This window comes from Dermacentor albipictus, chromosome 8 (genome assembly GCF_038994185.2).
Source record: "Dermacentor albipictus isolate Rhodes 1998 colony chromosome 8, USDA_Dalb.pri_finalv2, whole genome shotgun sequence".
NCBI lineage: Eukaryota > Metazoa > Arthropoda > Arachnida > Ixodida > Ixodidae > Dermacentor > Dermacentor albipictus.
In genome coordinates, this window is record NC_091828.1 from 124,767,949 (window position 1) to 124,794,689 (window position 26,741).

General features: G+C 46.2%; 2 protein-coding genes across 6 annotated transcripts in view; one reads left to right on the forward strand and one right to left on the reverse strand.

The window, feature by feature from the left end:
- Window positions 1-752: 752 nt before the first annotated feature.
- LOC135900769 (lysosomal alpha-mannosidase-like) lies at window positions 753-19,278 on the forward strand. The gene is made up of 13 exons (XM_065430331.2): window positions 753-882; window positions 2,978-3,272; window positions 5,115-5,154; window positions 5,248-5,317; window positions 6,432-6,653; window positions 9,223-9,393; window positions 10,248-10,463; window positions 12,099-12,310; window positions 13,708-13,771; window positions 16,057-16,227; window positions 16,604-16,702; window positions 17,567-17,710; window positions 18,907-19,278. Exons 1-13 carry the CDS (start codon window positions 808-810, stop codon window positions 19,162-19,164), a joined length of 2,037 nt encoding a protein of 678 aa, XP_065286403.1. The 5' UTR covers window positions 753-807; the 3' UTR covers window positions 19,165-19,278.
- Window positions 19,279-19,524: 246 nt separating this feature from the next.
- Window positions 19,525-26,741, reverse strand: part of LOC135900768 (uncharacterized) — a 28,036-nt gene continuing 20,819 nt past the window's right edge. Inside the window, exons 9-12 of one of the 5 annotated variants that reach the window (XM_070524412.1) lie at window positions 26,591-26,718; window positions 24,310-24,538; window positions 23,201-23,349; window positions 22,188-22,327 (exon numbers count right to left, since the gene is read on the reverse strand). In XM_070524412.1, coding sequence (XP_070380513.1) covers window positions 23,206-23,349; window positions 24,310-24,538; window positions 26,591-26,718 — 501 coding nt within the window. In that variant the 3' untranslated portion in view covers window positions 22,188-22,327; window positions 23,201-23,205. Of the gene's footprint in view, window positions 22,374-23,200; window positions 23,350-24,309; window positions 24,539-26,590; window positions 26,719-26,741 lie in introns of all 5 variants that reach the window. The other 4 variants (XM_065430327.1, XM_070524411.1, XM_065430326.1 and 1 more) reach the window with 4 other exon arrangements.

Sequence of the window (26,741 nt, forward strand, 5' to 3'; positions counted from 1 at the left end):
AGGCGCAGGCTTCGGAACCTCCTTCGTCTGCTTACGCGTCGTACGCCATCCCAGTTACGGATGGCGTCTTGAGTTAATTATACCTTTTCTTATTCCTCTTCTTGAACGGTGATTGTTTGCGTGCACCTTTGAATGTTTACTCCGGCCGATACCGCACGAAACAGTGTAAGACTTACCGAGCATAATAGATGCGCCGACTGTCACGCCACTGTTTAGCGTTATCACGTCGGTGTTTCCCGAGGGCCTCGCACTTAATTTATAAGCAAAGCACAACCGTTTTTACAACATCGCTGTCAAATTGCACACAAAGGAAGGAGTGAGATGATAGACTCTTTAAATTGTCTAGTTATTCCATGAGCTAATTCATATGCGTGGTAGCGAGAGTCGTCACGGTTATTGGATGCTTGATACGCTTACGCTCCACGACAGTCCATGTGTAGTGTGAACATATGACTTGCACTTAGTTCTTTAATGACGTTTCACGTTTCCCTGCCATTAGCCACAGCAAAGCCAACGAAGTGTGGTGGGCAGCCATGTCCATGAAAGCTCCAACGCTTCTTGCCAGAACTTGACCTTGACGTCGCTGCCGTGAGACATTCCACATTTTCCGAAGCAGTTGTTTGCTGCAGTCGCGCGCATTCTGTATTTGAGTGTGAATGTGGTAGTGAAGTTCTCATAGGCGAGCAATAAGCAAGTTCGGAGTCTCGCGTTTTTCGTATTCCCTGTTGAGGGTTGCTGATTGGTGCGTACGTGTCGTCTGTGCGATCGCTGCTGCAGAAGCGCAACACGAACCAGGCGCTCATATCGATGGGTGGGGACTACCAGTCGGCAGCGTACACCTACGAGAACATCGACACCCTCATCCGATACATCAACGCAAAGGTGACTTTGCTTACTTTTTGTTATCTTCACACACTTTTAGCTTAGTTCTCTCTCTCTCTCTCTCTCTCTTTGGTCATCCACACGCTGCTTTGGTTGTTAACCTGTCTGCGACAGAAGGGATAATATGAAATGAGGTCGCAGAGATGCAGAAGAAACGATTTGGAAATGTGGCACGGACAAACTTGAAGATGAGCGTGGTTCAGAAGTAATTAGACGGGAAAGGAACTTCACAAAACTTGCCTCAGCCGGCGGAGAAGCACATAAATCGAGACACTGCCCACAAGCGTTATCGTTAGACAGAGCACGAACATGCACCGCCTGGCACATCCGTGAATTATTACGAGAGGCTTCAATTGTGATATTCAGGTCAGCTGCGCACAGCGTAGTTTACCTTATCACATTATTAGTTTCTTGGTTCTTGTTATGCGTAACTATTGAAGGGTAGCTAGTTGGTGTTGGTACATGCTTACTGTGATAATGGTAGCCCGAACTAAATTAACACCGGACAACGACATCGACAAAGTCTAGCGCTACAGCGCTAGACTTTGTCTGTTTCGTCGTCCGGTGTTCCTTTGCTTCGGGTTAGCATTCTCCGCAGTAAAGTGCTTAGACAAACGAAGATAAATGGAGAAAGTACACGGCCGGAATGTAGACAAGGCCACGGGAACAGCAGAAGTGGCTTTACCGTCGTGCTTGCCTCTGATTACAGTGCTGGTAGACCAAAGGCACTGTGATGAATTCATTGTTGTTAGTCTTGTCACTTTGTTTGCGAGCCTGATCGTGGTACCTAAGTTGTTTCTAAAGAGGCTAGTCTGCTTTTGCCGGCTCACCACAGTTTAGCTTAGACCGACTATGCATAGCCCGTTCTCTCTGCATGATTTTAACACATTCAGGGAACCACTCCAAGAAAGTGTAGCTTCACATAGATTCCAAAGTAGGCATAAGATATGCCTAATTTTTACTTTCGTTAGCGTGAAAAAATATAACTTTCGTTTAGCCAAAAACGAAGCAGTGCGCCTTGAATTTGGAATCTTTCGCTGTCAGTTCATTACAGGGCGGCTAGTTTAGGGTTTTCGATGATGTTCGATTTACAAGTTTAAATCAAAGCAACCATAAAACATATTGTAGTATAAAGCGAAAGTGAGCTCGTATGAATCCGTCGCTCTCCTGCACTGGAGAACGACTCGTGTAAATCGAAACCGGATATAACGAACCCGGGTAAAGCGAACTGTTCCTCATATCGAACTCGTTAATTTTACTGAGCGCTACTCATGTGAAGTGCTTTCCTTGTATGAAGCCGGACATCGAGTATATTCAGCTCGAAGCGCCCAGTGCCAGCGCCAAAGCGCCCCTTGAGCGCGTGCGATAGTTCTAGCAAGCGTGCCAGAAGAACGACTCTATCGAGTCCCTTACACGTGTCGCATTGCTTACACGTGCTGCTGAGAGATTCAGGCTGAGAGAGATTTATCTTGAGATAACAGGTACACGCATATATCGAACGCATCACCAAATTTCGTTCTACTTGGTTACAGGCGAGCTTGGCTATATCTAACTACTCGAAATATCTTACTACATTCTTAGCGCCTAAAGCCTGTTGGTCATGAGTGGTTTCCACTTGGTTTACACGCGGATACGTGGACCTCATGCGACACACTGAGTCTCCAGACTGTGAGTTGTGCAATGTTGATGAGACTATAGGTCATGTGCTTTGTGACTGCCCTAAGTACGTGGAAGAGCATCAAAAGTTGGACAATGACCTTACGCGTCTCGACAGCCCACCGTTGTCGGAGGACGTTACTTCAGGCCCTTGCCCAGACGCTCAATCGAGTTTCAAGTCTGTCCAGGTGTGACTAAACTTTTCAAAATGTACGGGCCCGGATGGACTTGAGCATGCCAAATTGCTTGCCACATCCTCCTTAATTCTCTCGTCATCGTCACCCATCATGCGTCTCTTTCTCCCCTCTTTCTTTCCCTCTTGCCCTTCCCCCAACGCAGAGTAGCTGAATACCTCAGGCCGACCTTTCTGCATTTCGTATCATTAAACTTCTCTCTCTCTCTACACTGAGTTCCACGCAACCTACCTCCGCCCTCGCAGCACCAGCACCTGCCCAAGGTCCACGCCTTCTACTCGACTCCGTCCTGCTACCTCCGCTCGCTGCTGGAGGCAAACGAGGCCTGGACGGAACTGGACGAGGACCTGTTTCCCTACACCGACGGCATACCGGGAAGCGGGCCGGCGCAATCCCCGCAGCAGACGGCCTACTGGACGGGCTACTTCACCACGGAGCCGAACTTCAAGCGGACGGTGCGGCGAGCCAATGGGGTGCTACAAGCCTGCAAGCAGCTTGCAGTTTTGGGCTTCGTGCACAGCAAGGACATCCGGGTGTTCCGTAAGAGCGTCATCGTTCTTCCGATATAAGCGCGATAAACGAACAAAATTTTTTTAAGCCATTGGTCGCAGGGCCAGTGAAAGAAAAGTAGCCTGGCAGCTTGTGAAGGCGCTGTGTAAACGTATCCGTTTTTATTAGCTGTTACAAGTGGCAATCAAATTGAAACACGTACGAAGAGAATGACACGCAAGACGAACGCCATGTGTATTTGCATCATCTGTGTTTAACGTTGCGCCCGGCCCTCTTCTAACAGACAACAAAACACTTTACGTTTTCGCAATGCCACCCCGAACTGCCAGATCAATTTCCATCAACTAGCGCTGCGAGCAAATAACTGCTTTAAAAAAAGATGTCGGTGGATCGCCCACAAATATGCCGACGAGATATTCAAGAAATGGGCAGGGCGTTAGTGACACGTGTCTTACGTGTGATTAAAAAAGTGTGTCCATCCACACGTTACTTAACACGTTACGAAAGTTTTTTTTTGCAGTCTTTTCCCTTCGTACAATACATCCGCGGGCGTAAGAACATTGACGGATATCCTAGAAATGAGAAGCCTCGAAAGATGTACGGAATGTTACTCTTGGAAAACCGCGATGGCCACAAGAACATTAGTAACAAAGCGAGCAAAGAGGCTTGATTTGCCTTCGCGCCAGCCCGTCAAAATGACAGAAATTATGGTTTTGCGTAAAGTGTTTGATAAAAAATAAAGATGAAGTGTTAAAAAACAATTATTGCTCAAAATAGCTGATAAGAAGGCGCCACCCGTCATTGTCCTACCTTAGCTTACAACCATGGGTCGTATTCATAACACTTTTCTTGTGCAAGATCGTTTTCTCATTGGCCAGTATACTCGAGTGCAAGCCAGGCACGAAAGCGATTGTCATGATAATGAGATCATTCGCAAAGCCTCATCCACCAAGGCCAACCACTGAAGGTATTTGCAAGAGATAAACATTCGTCGAACAAGGAATGTCGCTGGCGCTAACGTTATCACAAGCGGACTTGTTTCTGTCAGACGAAGACAAGTCCTTTTGTCGAGACCTTGCCTATAGCGGCAATGCTTGCTCGACCACTTCACGGCATGTTAATGTGAGCTGTTGTGTAGTTTTGAAACTTGTGTAAGAGAAGTCGTAAGAATAGGGGCCAAGAAGTCCAGCGGACACCTATTTCGCAACTCTTTCAGCACAGTTCTGTTGAGTTCGCTCCGATTTGAAGATTTATTAATTCATTCAATAGCATCTTATTTTGCTCGGAAGTAAATCTATCATGAGGAAATTAAAGACAATTACCACCAAAGTGGTCTGTTCGAAGAGTTTGAAAAACGCTTTGGCTTCCAGAAGGAAACATTGAAGAAAGCTTCCGCGCGAAAGCCGAAACGTCTTCTTAGAACAGGACTTTCAGGTTTAAGTCGCTTACAGGAAGCCTTGAACCCGCAGCCTTAAGAAGCCTTGTTCGAGGCTTCTTGGAGGAAGCCTGAGTACCTTCTAAATCAGGGTTCTCGGATTCAAGGCTTCCACGGGAACGCTTGAACCACAGGTACCTTACACCTCTGCGGGAGCTTTGTTCAAGCCTTCTTGGTGGAAGCCGGACGTTTTCTTGAAGCAAGGCTTATGGGTCCAAGGCATCCACATGGAAACCTTGAGCCCGGGTGGAAGCCTTGTTGGAGGCTTCTCTGTGGAAGTGCGAACGCTTTGTAGGAACAAGGCTTCCACATGTAAGCCGAAACTTCTTCCAGTCCCTTCAATCGCACCACTTTTCTCGGTGTTATCTCGTTGCTTTGCACGACATCGCTGCGTTTTGACGCGTTTGATGCCAGTTGTGTCTTTCTTTCTTTTTCAGAGGAGAACGTGGCCCTCGCTCAGAACAACGAAGTGATAGCGTATGTGGGTGGCATCCTTTGTTTATTCCTTGCGAACTTCGAACAGGGGCGAGTGCACTAACGCGTTTCTGTAGCATCTGGCTGACCTTGCAGGGGAAGCGAGAGGCCTGAAGTGCTCCTGCAGCACGAGGCGCTACTGAACAACGGTATTGCTCGCTGTCAAGTGAGTATTGTCCACGAGGTTTCAGCTAATACCGACATGCGGAGAAAGTTATAAGATTGTGAGAACTCGCAGTTCTTACACAAAAGCGCTGCTCTTGATAAGTCTAAATAAAGTAACATGTGCGAAGCAAAAGCTGTTGAGTATGATGTTGGGAGCTGCTCCACTTTGCCACGTTTTTTTAGCGCTCACTCTGTTTTTCGTTCCCTTTGATTACCCCTACCTCCTTCCTTTTTTGCTCTTCCGAGCTGCGCTACAGGCCTAAAACAATCAGCGAAATAATATGTGAGATTCTCGTATGACTGTAGGTATGACGAAGCTGTATGACCGCTCCGCGAATATGCTAAACATAGAAATAGTGATACATCCTATCGTGACCAGCGTTTGAAAGATGACGATGCTGGCCCTCCATTTCACCGCCACCTCGGCCATCTTATTATCAGGAGGAGGCAGACAGCGCAGAGTCTCGTGTCGTTTTAATAAAAGAAACTAGTTCGAATTCAATACTGCCGTTTCTCTATATCTCAGCATTTCTTGTCTCGATAGCGCAAATGTTGTGAGGAATGTCTGTCGCAGACCAAATGGGTTGCATGGAAATCTTTAAAAGGGCTGGTTGGCACCTGAAATCGAAATTTTTAATCCCACAGAAACATTACGCTTTTCAGCATTTCCGATGATAAGTTTTCCTTCCCGTTGTGGGCTTCTGTAGAAATAACTTGGTTAATCAACATTTTTGCACTTCACGAGGGATTGATTCGTCATCGCATTTTATGCGCTAGAGTTGCGACAACGGAATAACAGATGGCTATAGTTAACCACATGCTGAACTCGTTTCGTAGACTAGCTATACCTGCAGAAATGGTGTGTTGCCAAGTCCTATGAGCGAATAAGGAGAAAATTCCTTTTGACTGCGCACCTGTTTTTCTGTAGAGATCAATTGCACGATATTTCTTGCTGACCTATTGCCCCCCTCAACAGAATGCCAACTTTGTCTTCAATGCGTCCGATAATGACGCTCGCCTGCGTGAGGTTTGGGCGTCCAGCTCTCTCTGTCGAGCGAGTCTGAATTGATCTCTCAAGTATATATATATTTTGGGGGGCTTTCATTCTTGGGCAGCGTGTCATGGACGAGGCTCTCCGCACCATCGTGTGGGAAGGGAACTCGGTCAGCCAGCTTCGCTTCTCGCACTGCCTCGAGGCCGAGGACGACTGCAAGCCGGTGGACTCGGACGAGGCGTGGCTGCTGGTGTACAACCCTCTCGGATACGCGTACACCACCCACATACGGTTGCCGGCGAAGGAGGGATACTCCTACGTCGTTGACGGCGAGCAGGCCCAGGTATCCCGAAGTTGTGCGTTCGTTGTGCCGGTTAGCACTTGGCATTTAAACGTAATTGTCCTTGACGCCGCAAATTCAAAATGCAGTGAAAGTGCCCCTCAAACTTATCATGTTGTAAAACTTAGCATGAGAGTTTAATCGCCCTGGTTCCTCTCCTTCCTTATGCATATAGGTTCGTTACCGCGCAACACAAGACAAGGACAAAAGAAGACGTCTTGATGCTTTCCTTATGCTTTGTATCAATGTTCGTGCCTTTGCCTTGCTCGGGTGCTCCCTTCTAAAACTCCTCACACGTCCGGAAAATATTTTTGTTCATTGGATGTGGCTGATACCTGTGGCTCTAAAGGGATAAGCTGGAGCACTTTGTCCATGATATATGACCTTCTCCGAGAATAGCACACATGTGAAGTGGTCCTGGTGAGGAGCTACTTATAAGACAGAGAGAGAATCAGGGGAATCTTTTTTTTTTTCAACCTTTACTCCATTGACCTGAAAGATGTATTCATCGCCACGTCCACTTTCACTGGCTATTTCTCCATGTTTTGCGGGACCGCGGCGTGGTCATTGTTGCCGAAACACGGGGCACCTGGACACATCGCCGGTGTCATTTGTATGGGGACTAGAATATGAAGCGCGGAGGGGCGAAGGGTAGGAGCATAACACTTTTAGAGAAGCGGCCTCCCCTTTCTCACTTGGTATACTATGACTGCAGAAGGAACATCCCCCAAAACAGAACTCCAAGCCTATATATTAAAGATTAGGCGAACGCATGTGTCGACGCACCTTCAGTTTTGGTTTTCGAAGCGTGACAGACGTATGTCTCCGAAGAGAGCTCATCTCACATACAAAATGTATCTTTATTTTAATGCTGTTTGTGCTAACCCCACGTCTAAACTTTTGCTTTCTTCAGGAAATAAATTATAGGGTTGCTTGCAATTTCTTCTTGCTTCCTACTTATTTGTTTCATGTAAATGAACACTACTCGCAGCGTTACACTTTACCTCAACATTGTATAAGCCAGCATGCTAGTTATCTTTTTCTTATAGCTGTAATAGTTGAGTCAGGTCCACTTTACTTCTGTGGATGCATTTACAATTTGTTGTTACTCTTTTGTGTGTTGCTAGAAGTCGCTGTTAAAACATACGGGGGTGAGAACCCGCGAAGCTGCCTGATCGTCAGTTTTCCTTTTCACCCCTCCGTGTACGTTGATACATAAATAAACTGCATCTTAACGCTGATAATTGACTTTAGATGTTCAGATATGGGAACAAGAAGCTCCAAGACAAAAAAAAAAACGCGCCCTCTCTTTGAACAGAAACCTCCGCAAATGAAAAAAAAAAACAAGTCGTTCTAACTAGGGGACAAGGGCGAATTTTCTTTTGAACGCAAAGCTAGGATGTGTACAATTTTCATGATTACGACTACTTCGCCAAACAGTCCAACACATATAGAAGATGCATGCACAATAGATGGAATAGAAGTTGTACAATAGCCATAGTTTCATGCACATATTCGGCAATGCACTGTCATTTAACGCATCAGCACTGCCACGTGCCATAAGCGTATGGAACAGTCTTCCTGATAACATTGCGTGCTTAACAAATCGTGACGCTTTTCGCGAAGAATTGCAAAGCTTCCTGTAGAAACATTGTATAACGATGTTATTGACCTGCTTTCCTTCCCGGTTTTTTACACTTGTATTCTTGTATTTCTTGTGTGTATGAACATATTACTGTGTTTACACTATCTAAAGCTTAGCCTAGACAAACATTTGTTGAACTTTGCTTTACCTATCTTGTGACTACCTGTGTTGATATTTATATTGTTTACTCCTGTTCGAACACTTACTATGTGTCCCCTCTCACCCAATCTCTTAAATGGGACTGTAAGATATTTTAAATAAATAAATAAATAAATGGCAAGAACACAGCTGCTCGTTTTCTTATGCCTTCCGTGTGTGCTCAGGATCTTGCACTGTAATCAGTCATGCATCAGTGAACTTCGACATGCCTTTGTTCTTTTTTGTGGTTGTTCCGTGCCTAAATAGAAGCAAACTTTTTTTAATGAATTGTCCAGCCCCATAGTGGTCGCAGATCGTGACTCACTTGGTTGATGGCCAGGTTTGTAATGCTGACCGCCCACTGTCCGCTGAAGCGAGTTATGTGTATCTGTAGCAGACAAGAGTGTACTCTCATTTATACCACAGCATTCGTGAAGCGTACAAGCGCTCTTCTTAAGCAGTTCAACTTGTTGGCTGCGTCAGCTCTGGTCCTTGCTTTCTGTGAGTATTTCAGTGGCCTTGAGCTGTCGTCTCATGTAGCTTTGTCGCAATTTGCTGGCAGTTTAGTAGTAACCCACTGCTACAAATGGGTTTGTTTGCAGTTTAGTTTTCGTTTGAGCTTTTTTCTTCCTACAGAAGGACCACAGAGTTAGCACAGAATTAAACCTAATGTAGTTTATAGCATAGTATGGTGTTGGCATGCGCCTGATGGCAGCTGTTTTCTTCAATTGAGCAAAGTTCTCGTTAGTCGTCAACACGCGCCCACTCTATCCCACCGCTGTCATGCAGATCTTGTCGGCCGAGGATAAAGTCGACGAGGTGGTGTTCTCGTCGCGGCTTGTGCCCCTCGGGGTCACGACGCATTACGTGCAAAGGTCGCGAGAGTCTCCGGGCACCGCCAGGGAGCCTCAAGCGTCCAAAGTGGAGAAACCCAGCAAAATGACCGTCATCCGAAACAAGGTTGGTGGCGAGTGCGGCATTAACGTTAAGCACAAACTTAGGGTGCGTTCCACTTCTGGCCACCATCAGACACAACAGCCTACGTAAACAGCTAAGGAGGCAGCTAAGACAGCTTCGAGTCCACGTAATGCAACGCATCTGGAACCGCCTAGAAGACGATGGGAAAGTGCTTCTGCGACTCTACGCCACCTCGCGTCAACAACAACAAAAAAGCTATGAAAAGCGTGCATTATTTCTTTGTTTTACGTCTTTGCGCGTGCGAACCCATGAAAAACACGACGTGACCTACATTAAGCGCGTAGGAAAGCGTGAGTGTACGTTTTGTTGGGCGCAGACGACGTTCCCGTCGAGTTTCCAAATGGCTTTTAAGCCTTCCGCTCAGCCGCCATTTTGCTATAACATTTTGCATCGTTTCTGTCTGTGATGCTGTCTTCGCTAAGCTGTCTTTTTTGGCATCTTCGTCAGAATTAGGATGAGACTTTAGGATGGCCGCTATTCTCTCAGCCGTTGACATTTCCGTCTACGACGAGTATTGGAACACAGCATTAAAGGTACTATTGAGAGCTTGGCGAAAAGGAAACGCGTGATCGGATGGTGGCTAGCCTCGTTATGAACTAAAGGAGAGAAGCACCGTGGCCGTAATTAGAATAAAGTACTGTTATGGCAGCTGCCGGCACACGCTTCGGACAGAGGTTGCTAGTTGACCTTCAAGATTGAAATACACTGCTCTCTGTGTAGCACGCCAGTGATCAGTTCATGCTTTGTTTGTTGCCTTGCTGCCTGTACACCGATATGATGGCCTCGATGGTCAGAACTTATGCCTTTCAGAGGAATAATGTCTGGTCGCCTTGCAGCGCTACCGCCTCCTGGTGGACTCCACGTCGGGTTTCGTGCGGGGCGTCATGGTTAAGGGAGGACTGCAGGTGACGCTCCAGCACTTGTTCCTGTCCTACCACGCGTACCAGGGAAGCAGCCGAAAGGCGTCGGACAGTCGCGTGCTGAACCCCGTCAATGACGACCCGTTCGAGCTGGGCAACAACATCACCTACCACATCACACGGGGACCTGAGGTGAGAAATGCGTGGCACGTACGCGGTAGGAGGGAGTATGGTAGGGGTAAGTTCAGAAGTATGTGCATAACCTCGGCCGTTCTTCGAATCGAAGCCTATATATATACCAGTTGACAAGTAATCAAGTTTGCCAATTCTTTTGCGGAGAAGTGGTATAATTAGGAACTATATCAACGCACGATTTCTTCTCTTTATGCCTTCTTGGCATTTGGCCTCACAAAAAATTTCTTAATGACATGCGCGAGCCTTTAAACCAAATGTCGCGTCAAAAGTTAGCTTTCGCCTCTCAAGCACCCACTGCTGGCGTATTGTAGCTGATTGTCGTGCAAATTTCACGCACTTGCCCATCGGCGGCAGATGTTCTGCATGAGTATTTCTGCATCATTTTTCCTAGAGTTTACAGCTCTAGGACCTTCGTCTAACGCAAAAAAAAAGACGAATAATGGAAAATGTCATGTCCCTATTCCTTTATAAGGAAGCTTTTAGCTCGGAGTCAACTCTGATTTCTCTGTTAAAGTACATATACACGACAAATGCAAAAATGCTTTTATGAGACAACCGCTAGACCAACTTAGATCAATCTTGTTCCACTTGAGAGAGAACGTTAAATTCTGGCAGCTCGAGCAAGCAGAAGTATAATTTAAAACCTAGGATTTTGTAAAAGAAGATTACCGAAAATTGGTAAGTTTCCAAAAAGTTGCAGGATGAAATTCACCAATCTCTAACTCTGCACTCTAAACTTATAGCACAGTTTTATGCGCTGTACCTGTTGGAGCATCGAAAGCGGACCAATAGACTTATGACATTAGTTTACGTGAAAATGTTACAATGTTTGGGAGACTTTCTGAATAGTCCTACTTACAAACTAGTGGTATATTTCTCGGCGTTGTATAGTACAGGAATTTTATCTTCTTTAGACGTATTCTAATACGCAGTTTACTGAATTGCGATATCGCATTTTTTTGCTGAGTCACACAGTTGCAAACTGGACGATGTTTCCAAGATATTGTAATATTCAGACATATTTCCTTTAGAATTGCTGGCATCATTTGAATATATACTTCTACAGTTACTACATTTTAGTTATTGCAGTAAATTAAACAACCCTCATCAAAATCCGAGCAGTCGTTGCCTTTTTGGCCGTCGCACGAAAGGCTTGAATTTGCGGCAAATACTGCTCCTGTAGGAAGCACGTGAAATTATAAGGGTCGAAGAAAAAGAAACTGATAACCAGTGCAGCTGATTAAGCGCCGGTAACGACTATTAGGGTCATAACTTCAGTGCTTACCGCAAAGTAACCACTCCTCCGGAAATCTGACGCGCTTCCAGTTTCTCACTTTTAATGGCATGGTATTGCCATCCCGTTCAGTAAGCAGTGTTGTGGGCGTCTGTACACAGTTTTGAGAAGAGACAACGCAAATCTTAAGATTCTGTTGTAATAGTGTCTACCCGCTTTCCAGAGGTACCACTGCGTGTTGGCACACTTCTTGGAATGGTAGGCTTTCTATCGCTCTACAAGATAGAGGCGCCTTTGAAGTCGGTAAACAATTCCCTTTGAAAGGGATTGTTCAAACTATAAGTACGCATCTGTGCGCGCCGTTCTGATCACCATTCGGCGCCGTCTGCTTCTCGCAGGTGCAGGAGCTGCACCAGCGCTACACTCCGTGGCTCGGCCTGGTGGTGCGCCTGTTCGAGAACGAGGAGGTGATCGAGTTCGAGTGGACACTGGGTCCGGTGCCTCTGAGTGATAACAAGGGCAAGGAGATCGTGTGCAGGTTCTCCAGCAGTGTGCAGAGCGGCCAGCTCTTTTACACCGATACCAACGGACGCCGAAGCATCGAGAGGAAGTACGCGAGTGTCGCGTACATGCAGTTAGAAAAACAAAGTTGCTTATATGCAGATCCAACGCACGTAGTGGAATCTGTGAGAAGCAAAGCTTTAGTAAAATGGGGATAATTAGATACTGTACAACTAAGGTCGGTGGGTAAAATTGTGTTTATTTCGTCCTATGCGACGTCTAATTTCATGCACTATCTATACGTGTGCGCACAGCTGAGATTTTCTGCTCTCCTTCTTATCTTTCAGCCTTCATTGCCCCTTAACCAGTGCAGGGTGGCGAACCACGTTAACCTTGGATTTCGTCTATCACTTCTCTCTCTCTATCAGAAAAAGGGAGACGATATCACTTAGGAGCGTTTTAATAGAGAAGATACGTGCCGTGGTATAGCTAAGACGCTATGATGGTCTCCCTTTAAGTACAAGATGTCGCGGGTGCGACTTCCGGCTACGACGACCGTATGAAAAGGATACGCAATCCAAAAGCGCTTGAGCTTTTCACTAGGCAGGCATATTTTGATGATGAACTTTTACCGCGGGTAGAAAGTTTGGCGAGGTTGTGGGACTTCGTGCTTGGATAAACTGCAAGAAACCAGATGAAAACACGAGAGAAGGAGTAGAAGCAATGTGGCCGAGCACTTGTGCAGAAAGCTGCACACATTGCACACAGGCGCACAGGTTTCGGTTTTGACTGCTCGGGCGGACTCAGGGTAAACCAAAATTCGTGTGCACTAAGCAGTGGCGTAAGACGGTGTCAGCTGGCGCGAGAAAAAGGTAAAAGGAGCTTGCTACGAGAGAGCTTCGCCCTGGGGTTAATGTAAAATAGAATGATGTGTCAGGTACGGTGAGAGCTGATTCGGATTCGCATACTATGGGGGCATATCATGGCCAGGCTGTGTCGTTCGGACATAAAGGGTAAATCCTAACTCGGCTTTTGATTATCGAAGTTTCTAATGAAATAGGCATAACTGACAAATACGAGCCTCCAGTATGAAGATTTATTGTCATTGTTGTTGTCGCTTGCGCATACGCAGCGTTCTGTCGGCGCATTTCTGTCGTTGGAACTTTTAGAACTTGAATACTGCCGATTTTTGAGAAGTTTTTCTTTATGTAGTGTACCAACTGGCACAATGAAGAAGACAAATTGTTTATCAATGATCGGTAAATGTTGGCCGAATTTAAGAAAGTCCCTTTACTCTGGAAGGTAAAAGTTAAGACAAGAAACTGAAATAGCCCAGCTTTTCACAAACGATGGCGTGAATGTATCCTCCGTGAAAACCGGCAATAATTCAAAAGTGAAACACGCGCACAGGTATTTGCTGACTGCTTCAGTTTCAGAAATTGTGAAATTGGAATCGGGAGTCATTCGTTATTTACAAGTGTGACGTGGATTTCTAACCCCCATCAGGAGACTTGACGGAAGTCCCGTGGCCTCCAACTTCTACCCGGCCACTTCGTGGGCATTTCTAGCGGTGAGTATAACAATGGCGCCCCTTTGTCTACTTGCGGGGTGGCACAGATTCAAACTTTCAAATAACGAATCGGTTGTTATGCTACTTCGTTGGGTTTTCGAACCAGATAGTCAACATTCGTAGATGAAAATATTCTTCCAATAGCTTACGGATATTTCTAATCGCCAACTTTGCGGGATCGAACGTATTAGTGGAGCACACGGGCGATAAATTTCATCCGGACGCGGTCTTAGTAACAATAAAACTTACGTAGTGGAGCCCAGCATGCTGGGCAGCTCAGGTCGCGAGACTCTTCCGCTTAAACAGCCTACATTCGCACTCACCCGAAGAGACATGAATACGCGAACCCGGACTGCTTATTTGTTCCCTATTCCGTGTTTGTGCTTTTAGGAAAAGACGTTTCATGAAGAGAAATGCAGTGACAGAAACTTGCTAACGTTGTGAATGCTAGGATGTAGGCATCGTTCCACAGTGATGGTGAAAGCAGTTGTTCATCATCCGAAATCCATTCGAAAAGCATCCTATACTTGATTCGATCGCTTTCTTTTGGGGGAGGGGGGGGGGAGTCACTATCCAATTGTTATTCGATTCAATCTCAGCAATTGCTAATGGCGACACCCATACAGAACAGTACTCCCTCGAATGATCTGTACAACCAAGCTTGCTAGGGTGGAGGCATAAGCGAGTTGGTGATATTCTACGTGCAGCACTCACAAGCACGAGAGTTGTCCAAAAGACAAAATATATAATAAGCAAGGCCAATTCCGAATTGTCCAGTCTGCAAGCACGCCATAAAACCGTAATGAAATTCAAACACAGCAGCACTCGATAGCATAAGAGCTACAAAAAATTTGTGACAACGCTTTTATGTGCGCTATGCGTAGAACACCAAAATGAAATGCCCGTGCGTAAGTAATTGTAGGCTGGCAGCTTAACTGACTGGATCCTCAGATAACAATTCATAATTACTCGCATTTGAGTACATCTACATGAATGCAATCATATATTAGAATGCGGATTGTTCAATACTAGTATTGCGAAGCACGAAACGCAATGTTCCTCTTTGCGACGCTTCTTCACAGCGCCGGCTGCTCCATTGGGATGTTCTGCTCTTTCGCACTGTCGTGCATGGAATCTAATAAAACAGAGAAAATGGGCGCAGACATCAGCGTGTAGACAACGGCACTTGGGTGCCCAGTCAAAGTATGTGGCGAGATTACACGTTCCTGAAGGCAGTTGTGCTGTTTGCTTGCGCAGTCTTTGTTGTCCTTGAGAGCAACGTTTCACCTCGACAGTTTGCATCCAAGTGCATCAAGCGGAGAAATTGTCCGTGTAGCGAATATTGTAAAACTGAAGATACAAAATTATCTCGACCCACCGCGGTAGCTCAGTGGCGTCGCAGTCGCGCTGCTGAGCTCGAGGGCGCGGGTTCAATTCCGGCCGCGGCGGCCCCATCTTGGTGGTGGTGAAAGGGAGAAATGTTGGCGTGCTTACGTCGACAGGCAACCACTGCCGGAGGAAGCGATCCTCGGCCCATGGCCTGACCCTGCAATTTCAATGCGTGCAACAAAAGTATTGTTGACGTTTCTGCACCAAGCTCGACTAGCGGCTCTAGCAAGACAACTGTCTCATGTACATAAGCACTCCCCACTTCTCTTATCATCATCACACATCCCAGCACTTTCACTCCCCTTCCCTCTTCCCCAGCGCAGAGTAGCAGACTAGAGCGCACTAGCTCAGGTCGACTTCTCTGTCTTTCCTATCAATAAATTCTATTCTTCTTCTGGCGTGCTTAAATTTAAGTGCATGTTAGAGAAACCGAGATGGTCAAAATTGTTCCGGAGTCCGCCGCTACTGCGTCTCTGATAGCTCCGGTGCTGCTTAAAATCAATCAATCAATCTTTCAATCAATCAATCAATCAATCAATCAATCAATCAATCAATCAATCAATCAATCAATCGAGGTGTACTTGCATTATTTTGTTGAACTGGGCCGGTCGGTGCTGCTCAAATGGTAATCGAACAGCGCTTCAGACAGGACGAAGTAAAGACGACCTCGTCATTACTTCGCCCTGTTTGAAGCGCTGTTCGATTAGACGTATGGGAACACGAAAGTGGAGGAGTTAGCCTCCGCCCGTTCCAAGCTCGAGCTTGCTCTTCATTGCAACCTTCAGAGCTTGTATTTACTTTGTGCCTCAGTACGTAACCTCCCATGCTATTGTTTGCCCACTTGTTCCCGCGCCAACTGATGAGTGTGGTGCAATGTCTGTTGTGCTTGCATGCAGAGTGATTCACAGGGCCTGCAGCTGACCGTGTTCCCAGACAGACCTCAAGGTGCCGCCAGCCTGTCATCCGGCAACCTCGAGTTCCTCATCCAGCGTCGGCTCCTTGGAGACCGCGGAGTGCCCGTGAGAGGACGCCACTGGTTACACGTCGGCACCATCGCCGATTCGCAGGTGCGTTAATATCACACGCCCACCTCCTGTCGACTTTCCGTAGCTCATTTTACATTCAACACGAACTGTCTCGTCAGCATATATTACAATAACTGTGAGGGCGCAGCTTGCAGTTGATCAGAAGAGTTAGCAAATTGGGCACCATAGTTTCGGGCATGTTTGCCATCACATGTGACCAACCCTCATTCCTGTAATTTGATTTTCAGCGAGAACGGTGTTGCGAGGTAAGGAAACGATGCACTAGGTCTTTGCGTGCCGTCGCCGTAACGCCGAGCTGTATGGAACACCCGACAAGAATAGTCGTCGCAAGAATTACTTTTCAGCGCGTACGAAGCCTTTCAGGTTATGCCTTGCGTTTTCTTTTGGCGCAACGCAGGAGTACTTACGCATATTCGCCAATCGCCTGGTGTGGACTCCTCAGCTTTCGCTGGTTGATGCTCGGCAGCCGTACTTCACCAACCTGACCCAGAGAGAGGCAAGTACGCTGACGGATGGAACGGGCACGCTTCTTTGTATGTCAGAGCATTGAAAACTGCAAGTCGTGCGTTTAACGATTTAGGAAAGCGTACGTGAGAAGGAGCGCTAGAGACACTCGGAGGCACATTTCTTGACATACCAAAAACAGTGTCTGGTAATCCGCAGATGGCCTTAAGAGGAAAGCAGAGTGCAGACTTGTGGCAGGAAATGAACGTAAAAAGCGATGATAAATTTCACGCGCTATTTCCAACCGATTATGACGACAGCACAGCAGTGCTTGCTTGTGGTAGGCACGCTGCAAAGAGCAAAAGCTCCTTCGGGTGGTGCGCATAACATTAGGCACGCGTAGTTTACGCTTCGAAATTACAACTCCCGATTACTCATGAAGGTTATGACGTTGAGCCTGCTGCAGAAATCTAAGTATAATTTAAATCAAAGCAGTGTTGCAAGAAAAAAAATTGTAACACACGTATCTGGGCTTTCATCTGCGCATGCGTGGTCGGGTGGTCCTGACTTCCAAGCGTCACACCGAATAGAAGGAATGCAAAAGGCCGCCGTGCGGACTTCCTGATTGAAAAATTAAAGCCCAAGTGTCGTCTCTGCCTTTTAAATGTAGCGACCCCTATGAAATGGAACATTTGAGACAACACCCCACCCTTCCCCTTACGTTCGGTTACGGAGCTTCTGTCTCTGACAGAGCAAGCACACAGGGAAACAGCGCATCATTGGTGCTCTGAGGCAATAAGTATGCGAGGGTGCTCGAATCATAGTTTCTTGTATGAAACACTATGGCTCGAATGAACGACGCGGGATGACTGCGAACACAGACTGAACCTCGGACATCGCTCGCTTTCGTCTGCAGTGGAGCGGTCTGCGCTCGGAACTTCCCAAGCACGTGCACGTGCTCACGCTGGAGCGCGTGTACGGAGAGAAGCTGCTGGTGCGGCTGGAATTCCAAGCGCCCGAGATGCCAGAATACGTCAACACGACACAGTTGCACATATCGGTAAGTCGGACCTCGTGTATCGTTCTCGGACGTGTGCGAGTGTGTATATGTCGCGTCGATGCCATTCAAGCGGCGTAGCATTAGAACATATTTTTTCTTACTCGTAGCTGTACCTGGGCACGGCGACGTAAGACAGAGAAAATAAATTTTGGAGGACGCTTTAAGTTTCGCCTTTAAGAGTGGAACGCCATAGCGTTCCAAAACCCCTTACTGCTTGTCATGCTTCCCGGCAACTGCAGCTTATGTAACCGTAACGTTCACCGGGAAACGCTGGCTGCGAAGGCTATGCACGAAGGTGAGCTCTCTGGTAGAAACGCGACCTCTTGCCTAGGTTGATCTCCTGTTATTGTTTCGCACTTTTATTATTTTAGTTTGAGAAGAGCTAACATAAAGGACATGCGCTGTCGGTGTTTTTTTCCATTACATTTGTTTGGGGGCTGCCGCTCTCAAAATTCTTAAGAATAACTTTGTAAATAATGAAAGACAAGCTTTGAGCAACTTTGGTGGTAGAGAAGTTGTTGGGTATGCGTGGTTCGGAATTTGGCTGAAAATTATTTTTGCCGAAGTGACGTCTGACGCCGACGCGTTACGTCGAAGCAGGATTTTCTGCATCACGGGCTCCTTAACGCTGGCGCATTAAAAGACAATGAAAATATACAGGACATGCACGTCTGTTCTCCTGGCCGTGTGACGTCACGCTTCCCAGTCTCGCATCTATGAATCTACGCCCAGCCGGCCCATCTTTCCGTCCAATTCTTTCTTATTGTTTTGCACGTTAAGAAACCTGCGTTAAGAAAATCAGTGTTGCAGGTGCGCATTTCGCTAGAAAACTGTTGCCAACAGCCGTAGTGCGAGTGTAAAAAAAAAAATCGTTTGCCGAGTTTCAGCGACAGCAGGATTTAAACTGCCGACGAGAAGCGCGTTTGTCGGAAGCAGTTCACCTGTACGCGAACTGGCCTGTAAGTGAATTAACGCGACCAAAAACCAGCTAATTATACAAATAAATAAATAAAAGCTTCTAGTAAGGGCGTGTGAATTGCCATACGCATTAGGTTGTACAGAGAGGGAGAAGCGACGCCTTCACGAAACTTATATCCAAGAATTGCATAAACTCGGAGGTGCTCTTTGTATTCCAGATTTTTCTTGTATATTTTTTTGTGTACTCGCTTATCTTTTTCTTGTATGGTGTTCCGCAGCGCCTGCTGAAGAACCAGGACATCTACCACATCCTAGAGACTTCGTTAGGATCGACGCAGGACAAGACGGATATGGTCCGCTTTGTGTGGCGTCGCCACAGCCGGCCGCTGCCAGCCGTCAGCCAAGAACAGCGCATGCGCGTGTGGCTGAAACGTGGATACCGACCGCGCTTCGAGGACACCGTGGTTCTGCACCCGGGCGAGATTCGAACCTTCGTGGGGCGAGCCGAGAAAGTCCACCCGCTGCCGGACAGTTAAAAAAAGAAACAAATTTCAGAAAAAGAACTACAACACTGGGATACGTTTGAGAAAACGGTGGTCGTTCTATACGGTGGGATTGTCATCAAGAATAGCGGCAAAAAAGAAAAAGAAAAGAAATAGTGCCCGAGTACGATTCTGCTGCAGGCTTGGTGGGTTAACTGATTTCCTGCGTGCACGTGATTTTCTCGAAAGAGTTCGGCTACGGAGAGAAAATTAACGCACGATACGATGTATTACCTAACGCTGCGGTATTGCCTGCAATAGCCGCAGTAGGGAGCTCATACTTGACTTAAATCTACAAAAAAATATTAACGAAACTTGCTTAAGACCAATGTATAAAAATATGAAGCAATGAGCTTTTTCTTTTTTTTTTTGCTCGCTTGGCTTACAAAACCCTAACTCGGCGGTAATAACAGGTACCGCAATTCGCCAAACTGTATTACTTAAATGTGTGTAAAAGAGAGCAAATTTATTTCTTCGTTTTTATACTTCGCGAGCAAATACTATTTTTACATCAGTTTTGCGAACTTGTTATTCACAACGTGTTCGTATACTTAAGAGATACATACTGTCTGAATGCGGTCTGCTTCAGACGCAGAGCGGAATCCAAAATCGCAAATCGTATCACAAATCTAAAACTTCCTTTTAACAATGACGTCGTAGAATTACGATACGCCTCTTTGTTTCTGTTTTTAGTTGCACGTCTTTAGTCATTTTGTCAATTTTACTGAAATGTTCAAAACTCTATAGCTTTGATGTCTCGTAAGTGCACAGTGGCTTCTGGGCGCGCCGTGCTGGAGGCTCCGGATTGAAATTTCGAACTGGGCCTCTTTAAAAGGTGAACCTAAATCAAACTACACGAGTCGGTGGACGGGCCATTCTGGGGCTCAGTACGAGGTCGCGTGTTCGAATTCCTGTCCCTGCGGCGACATATAGATGGAGGCAAGAATGCAAAAACGCTCGTGTCCCGAAGTGTTTCAGTTTGATTGTATTTGTAGGGTAAAAAATGGCATGTTTTATCGTGCGTCCTCAATATTTACTAGAGTTTAACGTTTTTTTTAATACCTGCAGTAAATTCCAACTAACTTAAGCAACTGCCAGATGGGAGCGCTCCCACATTGTTTTAATCAGATCCGAGACAGAGGAAAGCTTCGGAAGCTTCCACATATACTGTTGCGGTTTGTCTCCACCAGAGCGGCGCTGCGTTCGTCTGCAAACAGTTGCGCTAGTTAATAAAGGAGATTTATAATTCAGATTTATTACAGGAAGGTTGTACATATGCGCAAGTACAAAAAGAAGTGGCAAAATAGAGTGTCCCAATGTTAAAAAACTATCAGGGAGACACCCTATAGAAATATAAATAATGTTAAACTTGTAACACGCAGCAGTCATGTGCTTATAGACATCATACACTACTTAAACAGGACATTTTATATAGCAAACAAGATTCGCAGAATTAAAAGAAAGACAAAATAGCAGAAACTAACAAACATAACATACGTTGTACTAAAAGAACAATAAGATGCGCTTTAACAATTATCCAGGTATACTTTCTAACAAGAATTCTTTTAGTAAAAAAGAGAATGAACGCAGCGAGGAACATGATTTGATTTCACATAAAATGCTATTCTAGTTAGATACCACGGCAAAAAGTGCAGGAATATGCCGGCCCCATTAACGCGAGAATACCATTAAGAACTACATAAAACTAGATATAGTGAATTACAAACGAATCTGGCTGTCAAAGAAGCACAACAAATGTGTAGACCGTATTTTTACTACTGGACCTATTACGTAACTGCAATGAGTGCTGCTTGCTGCGGCGCCGATGCTGATGCAGAAGTGTTGCACCAGAGGCAGTGTTAACAGATCTCAGAGACAACCGAATGCATCGGCGCTGTAGACGACGTCTACACCGGATTTTACACTAGCGCTGTATCGAGCAATCATAGGGGTCAACGACGAACAGTGTAAAAATACAGCTCCTGTAAGCTTGAACGCTGTCTTTTTTTGGTTTCTAGTAAGGTCAGTGCATATTATGGCTTTCCGTAACCTTGTCATGGTGCTGATATCAGGCTTTCCGGTCGACTTCGAAATTTTCATACGATCCAGTAAAGCACACAAAACGCGCAGGTTTGTATTAGTACGCACTCCAGTATTTTTTCCGTGCTCAGTGCACTGGGCTCTGCATGTCGACGCATGATGTCACAAATAACCTTTGGCATAGTTTCACCTTGACAATTTTAGCGCGAAATGTGACAGCGCTATTAACTGGAGAATAAGGAGCGGCACTCTGGGCTAAAAGAGAAACGTGCTTTTCTCACAAATATTTAGGAAAAGATAAGCCTTGAACACAGCAGTGAAAAAATACTGTCTTTTCACATGACATAAATATCAACGACGCTGTGAAAGCGTTCTGCTACTTCATGGAGAATAAACGAACAAGTGTAAAGTAAAACGAACATCATACATCACATACAGTTATGACTTATGCTCTTAGCAAACAATAGTGCGAAGAACGATTCAGAAGCCGTTAAGTTAGCTGATTAAGTGACGATAAGCAATGCTGGTGAGCGATTGTGCGATTAAAACGCGAGACATTTGTACGCTTCCGTCAATATAGGTACGCGCAAGTGGCTAGATAGCAATTTCAGAGTTCACATAACGCAACATGACTCAGAGTCCAAGCGAAGCACGAGGCCAAACTTGAACAGGCATAGCACCGCATCAAAATCCGCCTCGTATAACCGCGTTAGCCCGAGTCCACAAATACTGCAGCTGCTGCGTTATAAAGACACTCGCAATGACCTAACAGTTTGGCGCGCCGTAACGGCCGAACGAATCAGACGAACAGACACTGTCGAGCGTTGCCAAGAGATGCTTGGCAGCTGAAGGCGGTGCCGAATCCGGAGCCGTTGATGGCCAGATTGCACATGGAGCGGGCGTGATGGAGCGGCTGGCGGTCGCAGAAGTGGCTGCAATAGCTGACGTAGAACGTCTGCGCCGCGTTCATCGCTTCCAGGTGCTGGAGCCTGAGCGGAGAGGGGCTCCCCCTGGCGGCGTCTTCCATGGCCGCCAGGGCGACGTCCAGGCCGAACAGGTCGGCTACGGCGCGACGCTCTTGCGGGCTGGTCGCAGTCGACAGGCGGCACTCGGGGTGCTGCGAGACGGGAAGACTGCTCCATAGTGTATACTCGTATTTCAACCTGCACATACAATACACCGTGTAGACGACTATTCTACTCGAACTTATTACGTTATATGTTGCTTATTTTCATTCCTTAATTTTGAAAAGCCAACAACTGAGCACAGACCATCCGGAAATTCCTGGCAGATCAGCTGAGAAATCTTTCTACGCGTTTTATTGGTTATATAGCACTACGCGTTAATGCCGTCCTCGACTGCACTTCCCTTCCCTTGGCACCCATTTTGTAACCCTAATGGTCAACCGGTTACCTACTCTACGCATTACATGGCCTGCCCAGCTCCATTTCTTGCTCTTAACGTCACTTGTAATATCGGCTATATCCCTTTTGCTCTCTCATCCACACCGTTCTCTTCCTGTCTCATAACGTTACGTCTAACATTCTTGGTTCCATCGCATTTTGCGCAGTCCTTAACTTGGTGGGGCACGGCAAACTAGGCAGGGTGGTGAAATCAGAAATTTTGCTGGCGCAAGTTGAAATCAGCTAGCGCAGGAGAGGGGGTAATTGGAGATCGCAGCGAGACGTCTTCGTCCTGCAGTGGACATGGAAATAGGCTGGTGATGATGATAGGTTAATGCTATGAGGCATCTGGGTGCTGTGACGGACGGGCGTGTCTGTGTGCACTCGGCAAGTAGCGATCAACCGTACCGTGCGGACAAAGAAAATTCCTCTTGGCTTTACTATGCGCACAGCTATAGCTCCAGTATAGAGCGCCTCGCGGTGTATAGCACACTGCTGACTCAAAGAAGCCAAGCAGGCCTTCAAGTGTGCGCCCTTGTGTTTCGCGAACCAATGAGAGAATCTTCTTGCTGCCCTTGGATACTTGCCTAGTCTAGCTGTCCTCAGCGTTGCGGACGTTTTCCCTGCTGCGCGTGACACGCCATTCTTTCTCCGAATTGCCCGCCATGTACGCCCTTCTGCACGCGGCCCACTGGAAACATCCGTCACGGTAGCCATACGATGAGAGTGGCGACGGCTGCGGCGTCGGGAAGGGAAGGGGAGGGGGCGCGAAAGCGGAGTCACGGTATATTAATACTGCGCTCTTGGATCTCTGCATCTGTTCCTCCCAGACGACCCTGATCTCGAGTTCGAAACGCGGACTGGCCGATATTCCTCAGCTTGGAAGAGCGCGCGAAGAATAGGAAGAAATTATTTTAACCACCTCCCTCTGTGTTTCTACACCTCCCTTCCTCGCTCTGAAGATATTTTGCTTACTCCCAGGCGGCTTTCCGGCGTTTTCTTTCCGGTGCCTTGAATCCGACCACCACGTCTATACTCGAATCTTTCCTATCGTCCATCTCGCACAGATTCTTTAAATTATGGGTTTTTACGTGCCAAACCCACTTTCTGATTATGAGGCACGCCCGAGTGGAGGACTCCGGAAGTTTCGACCACCTGGGGTTCTTTAACGTGCACCTAAATCTAAGCACACGGGTGTTTTCGCATTTCGCCCCCATCGAAATGCGACCGCCGTGGCCGGGATTCGATCCCGCGATCTCGTGCTCAGCAGCCCAACACTATAGCCACTGAGCAACCACGGCGGGTGTTGGTACAGCTATTGTGCGCCTTACCCCCGCATTCAGCAATGCGAATCAAGTTGAAGGATATACTGAACATGGTCAACTTTACGCCTGCCGTGAACGTGCTCAAAACGCTCATTGCCTATTCTTGGGCGCATTTCCGTGATGCGTTACCTCGACCAAGTCAAGCGTGAGCTTCAATCTAGAGCACATTTCTGAACAAGTGGGGTAACGTCCTCAAACTGCATAGGAGGTTATGAGGGACGTAACAGCGGAGTCCGCCTCCAGAATAATTTTGACCATCTGCGGTTCTTGTGCCAAAGCAACGGCCCACACGAGCGTTTTCGCACTAACATTAGAACGGCAGTGCTATGCTAAAATACTCTAACAAAACATGCGGCACGGTGTTTGCGTACACCGGCGATTTCATGCCACCAGGAGAACGGACGGCCGTCGTAGTCCAGCGTGCGTCCGCGCTTGTCCACGATTCGCACCAGCTGACGCGCCAGCTGGAAGCCCAGTCCCGCGTACGTCATGCTCTGAGATCCGTGACGTAGATGTGACGGCGGGAACACAATGGCGAGGCCAAGGCGCAACTGGTTGAGCGAGTACAGGTACTGAACTCGCGAGTGACGCCACCGGTACCTGTAGGCCGAGGGAGCACGAGAAAAAAATGCAGTGGGGCGAGGGTCAGGGGTGTTTGAAAGGCGAGAATGAAGATTGAAACATGAATATTAAAAAAGAAAAACGTTTCGCGAATAAACAATCAAAAAACAATTGCATTTTTTTAGGAAGGCCCGTTCTACTAGGCACCTTTCAAACAAAAACTGAAAGGTCGCCAGTTTTTCCGTTTTGCCTTACAATGCGAATTTGATGTGCCCGATGAACCATACGTGTGGAGTTTAAGAGGAAGCTTTAGCTCGGGCCCAACTCCGACGCGGCCCACTCAAATACCTGTAAAACGCAAAAACGCTTTTCTGAAATAACCCCTGGACAGATTCTAATGAAATTTGTTGCATTTGAGAGAGAAAGCTAAATTCTAGTGACTACTGGAAACGAAATGTCGATTTCGGGCCTGAATAATGTTCAAAGAATTTTCAAAACATTGAAAGTTCTAAAAATATAGAAGAACGAAGTATACAAATTAATAGCTCTTTTCAAGAATAGATATGATGATTTTGAAGCGGCATCCATTATATCATTGAAAGGGGACAAATTGTATATGTCAATTTATATGTTATGTGAATTTCTTGCGTTGTGTACTAGGGTTCTGCAAAAGTAGTATTTACATATTTATAATTTTTTTGAGATTCCCGTGTAACATATCCATTTTTTCCACTTTAGATGTACTATTAGGTGCAAATCACAGAACTGCGATATAATTTTTTATTGCTGAATTATAGAGTTGTAACCTTGATAGTTTAGTTTCCTGAAAATTTTCGACTTTTGTCATTTTTAATAAAATATAGACGACCTAAATAAATATTTACAAGCCATCAGTAGCTAGATTTTAAGCTTTCTTTTAAATGCAACAAGCCTCGTCAAACTTAGTGCAGTGCTTTCCGAGAAAAACAAATTCACCTTTTACATGTACTTAAATAGGAGCACTCGAACTAGTCTGCCCAAAAAGACAATGCAGTTTGCACGGACGTTCTAGAAACCATTGGGACTTGGAACTTTGTCACGAAAATGTTATGCAGATAAGAGAACCAGCAGGGTGCGAAAATATATTTATTAGGGCATGTAGAATATTTAAGTGACCAAGATATCTATCTATCTATCTATCTATCTATCTATCTATCTATCTATCTATCTATCTATCTATCTATCTATCTATCTATCTATCTATCTATCTATCTATCTATCTATCTATCTATCTATCTATCTATCTATCTATCTATCTATCTATCTATCTATCTATCTATCTATCTATCTATCTATCCAGCTACACGTCCGTCCGTCCATCCGTCCGTCCGTCCGTCCATCTGTCTGTCTGTCCGTCTGTCTGTCTTATAATAAATATAATCTTTTGGAGGTCGGGAGTGTATGTGCAATTTCAGTGGCTTGAGTTCAGCTGTATGCGGCGTGGAGGCGCTTGCCATGGTTCTAGCCTAAGGTTCCTAGAAAAAAGCTTGAGCTAGAGACCTATATAGCCTAAAGAGCCTAAATGCAAGCAGGCTTTGATTTAGGCTTCCTATTCTCCTGCTGCTAGTCTAGTAGTATATATAGAGACGCTATTCAACCCTAGAGCCACTGCAAGAATCGTCACCTAATACGGTGCCAGACTTCGTATGAGCGGCCCGCTTGGGCAGTAAGTGGCGCGGGGCAAGGGAATACGGGTACAATGATTTTGTTTACTCATTTTATTTTATGCAGTGAGGCACAGGAAGCAGTATATAAGGGTCGCAGAAGGTAAGCAAGTGGCCCCGATCTGCAAATGTTAGAACCCACGCTATATTTGATAAATCAGTTCTGAGGAACCCCAGAATTCGAGAAAGGACCACGAAAGCGGAACATTGTTATCCACCCGACCATAGGCATATGCTTATAAATGGTCGTGCGGGGTCCCCCGGGCAAAGACGAATACGTATTTCTTCAACTGCGCAGCTTTCTTCTTGAGTAACCTGTATGGGTTTCCTTTGTAGCTTCGTGCCAAAGTATGGTAAATAGCAATTTCCTATGCCACGCAGCAGTTACCTGACCAGCATGAATGCCCCGTAGTAGCGGTTGTGAAGAGAATTCTTGAGCGCCTTGCGAGATTCCACCCACGTGGCGAAAAACGACGCACTTTCCAATGGGAACTCACTGTACAGCAGGTCCAGAATCTTGGGAAAGGCATGGAAACGAA

Coding starts and splice junctions, on each gene's coding strand:
- LOC135900769 (XM_065430331.2), top strand. CDS start 808: ATGGGTGGGGACTACCAGTCGGCAGCGTACACCTACGAGAACATCGAC. Junction 9,394..10,247: donor TGACCGTCATCCGAAACAAG/GTTGGTGGCGAG, acceptor GTCGCCTTGCAG/CGCTACCGCCTCCTGGTGGA. Junction 13,772..16,056: donor CTTCGTGGGCATTTCTAGCG/GTGAGTATAACA, acceptor GCTTGCATGCAG/AGTGATTCACAGGGCCTGCA.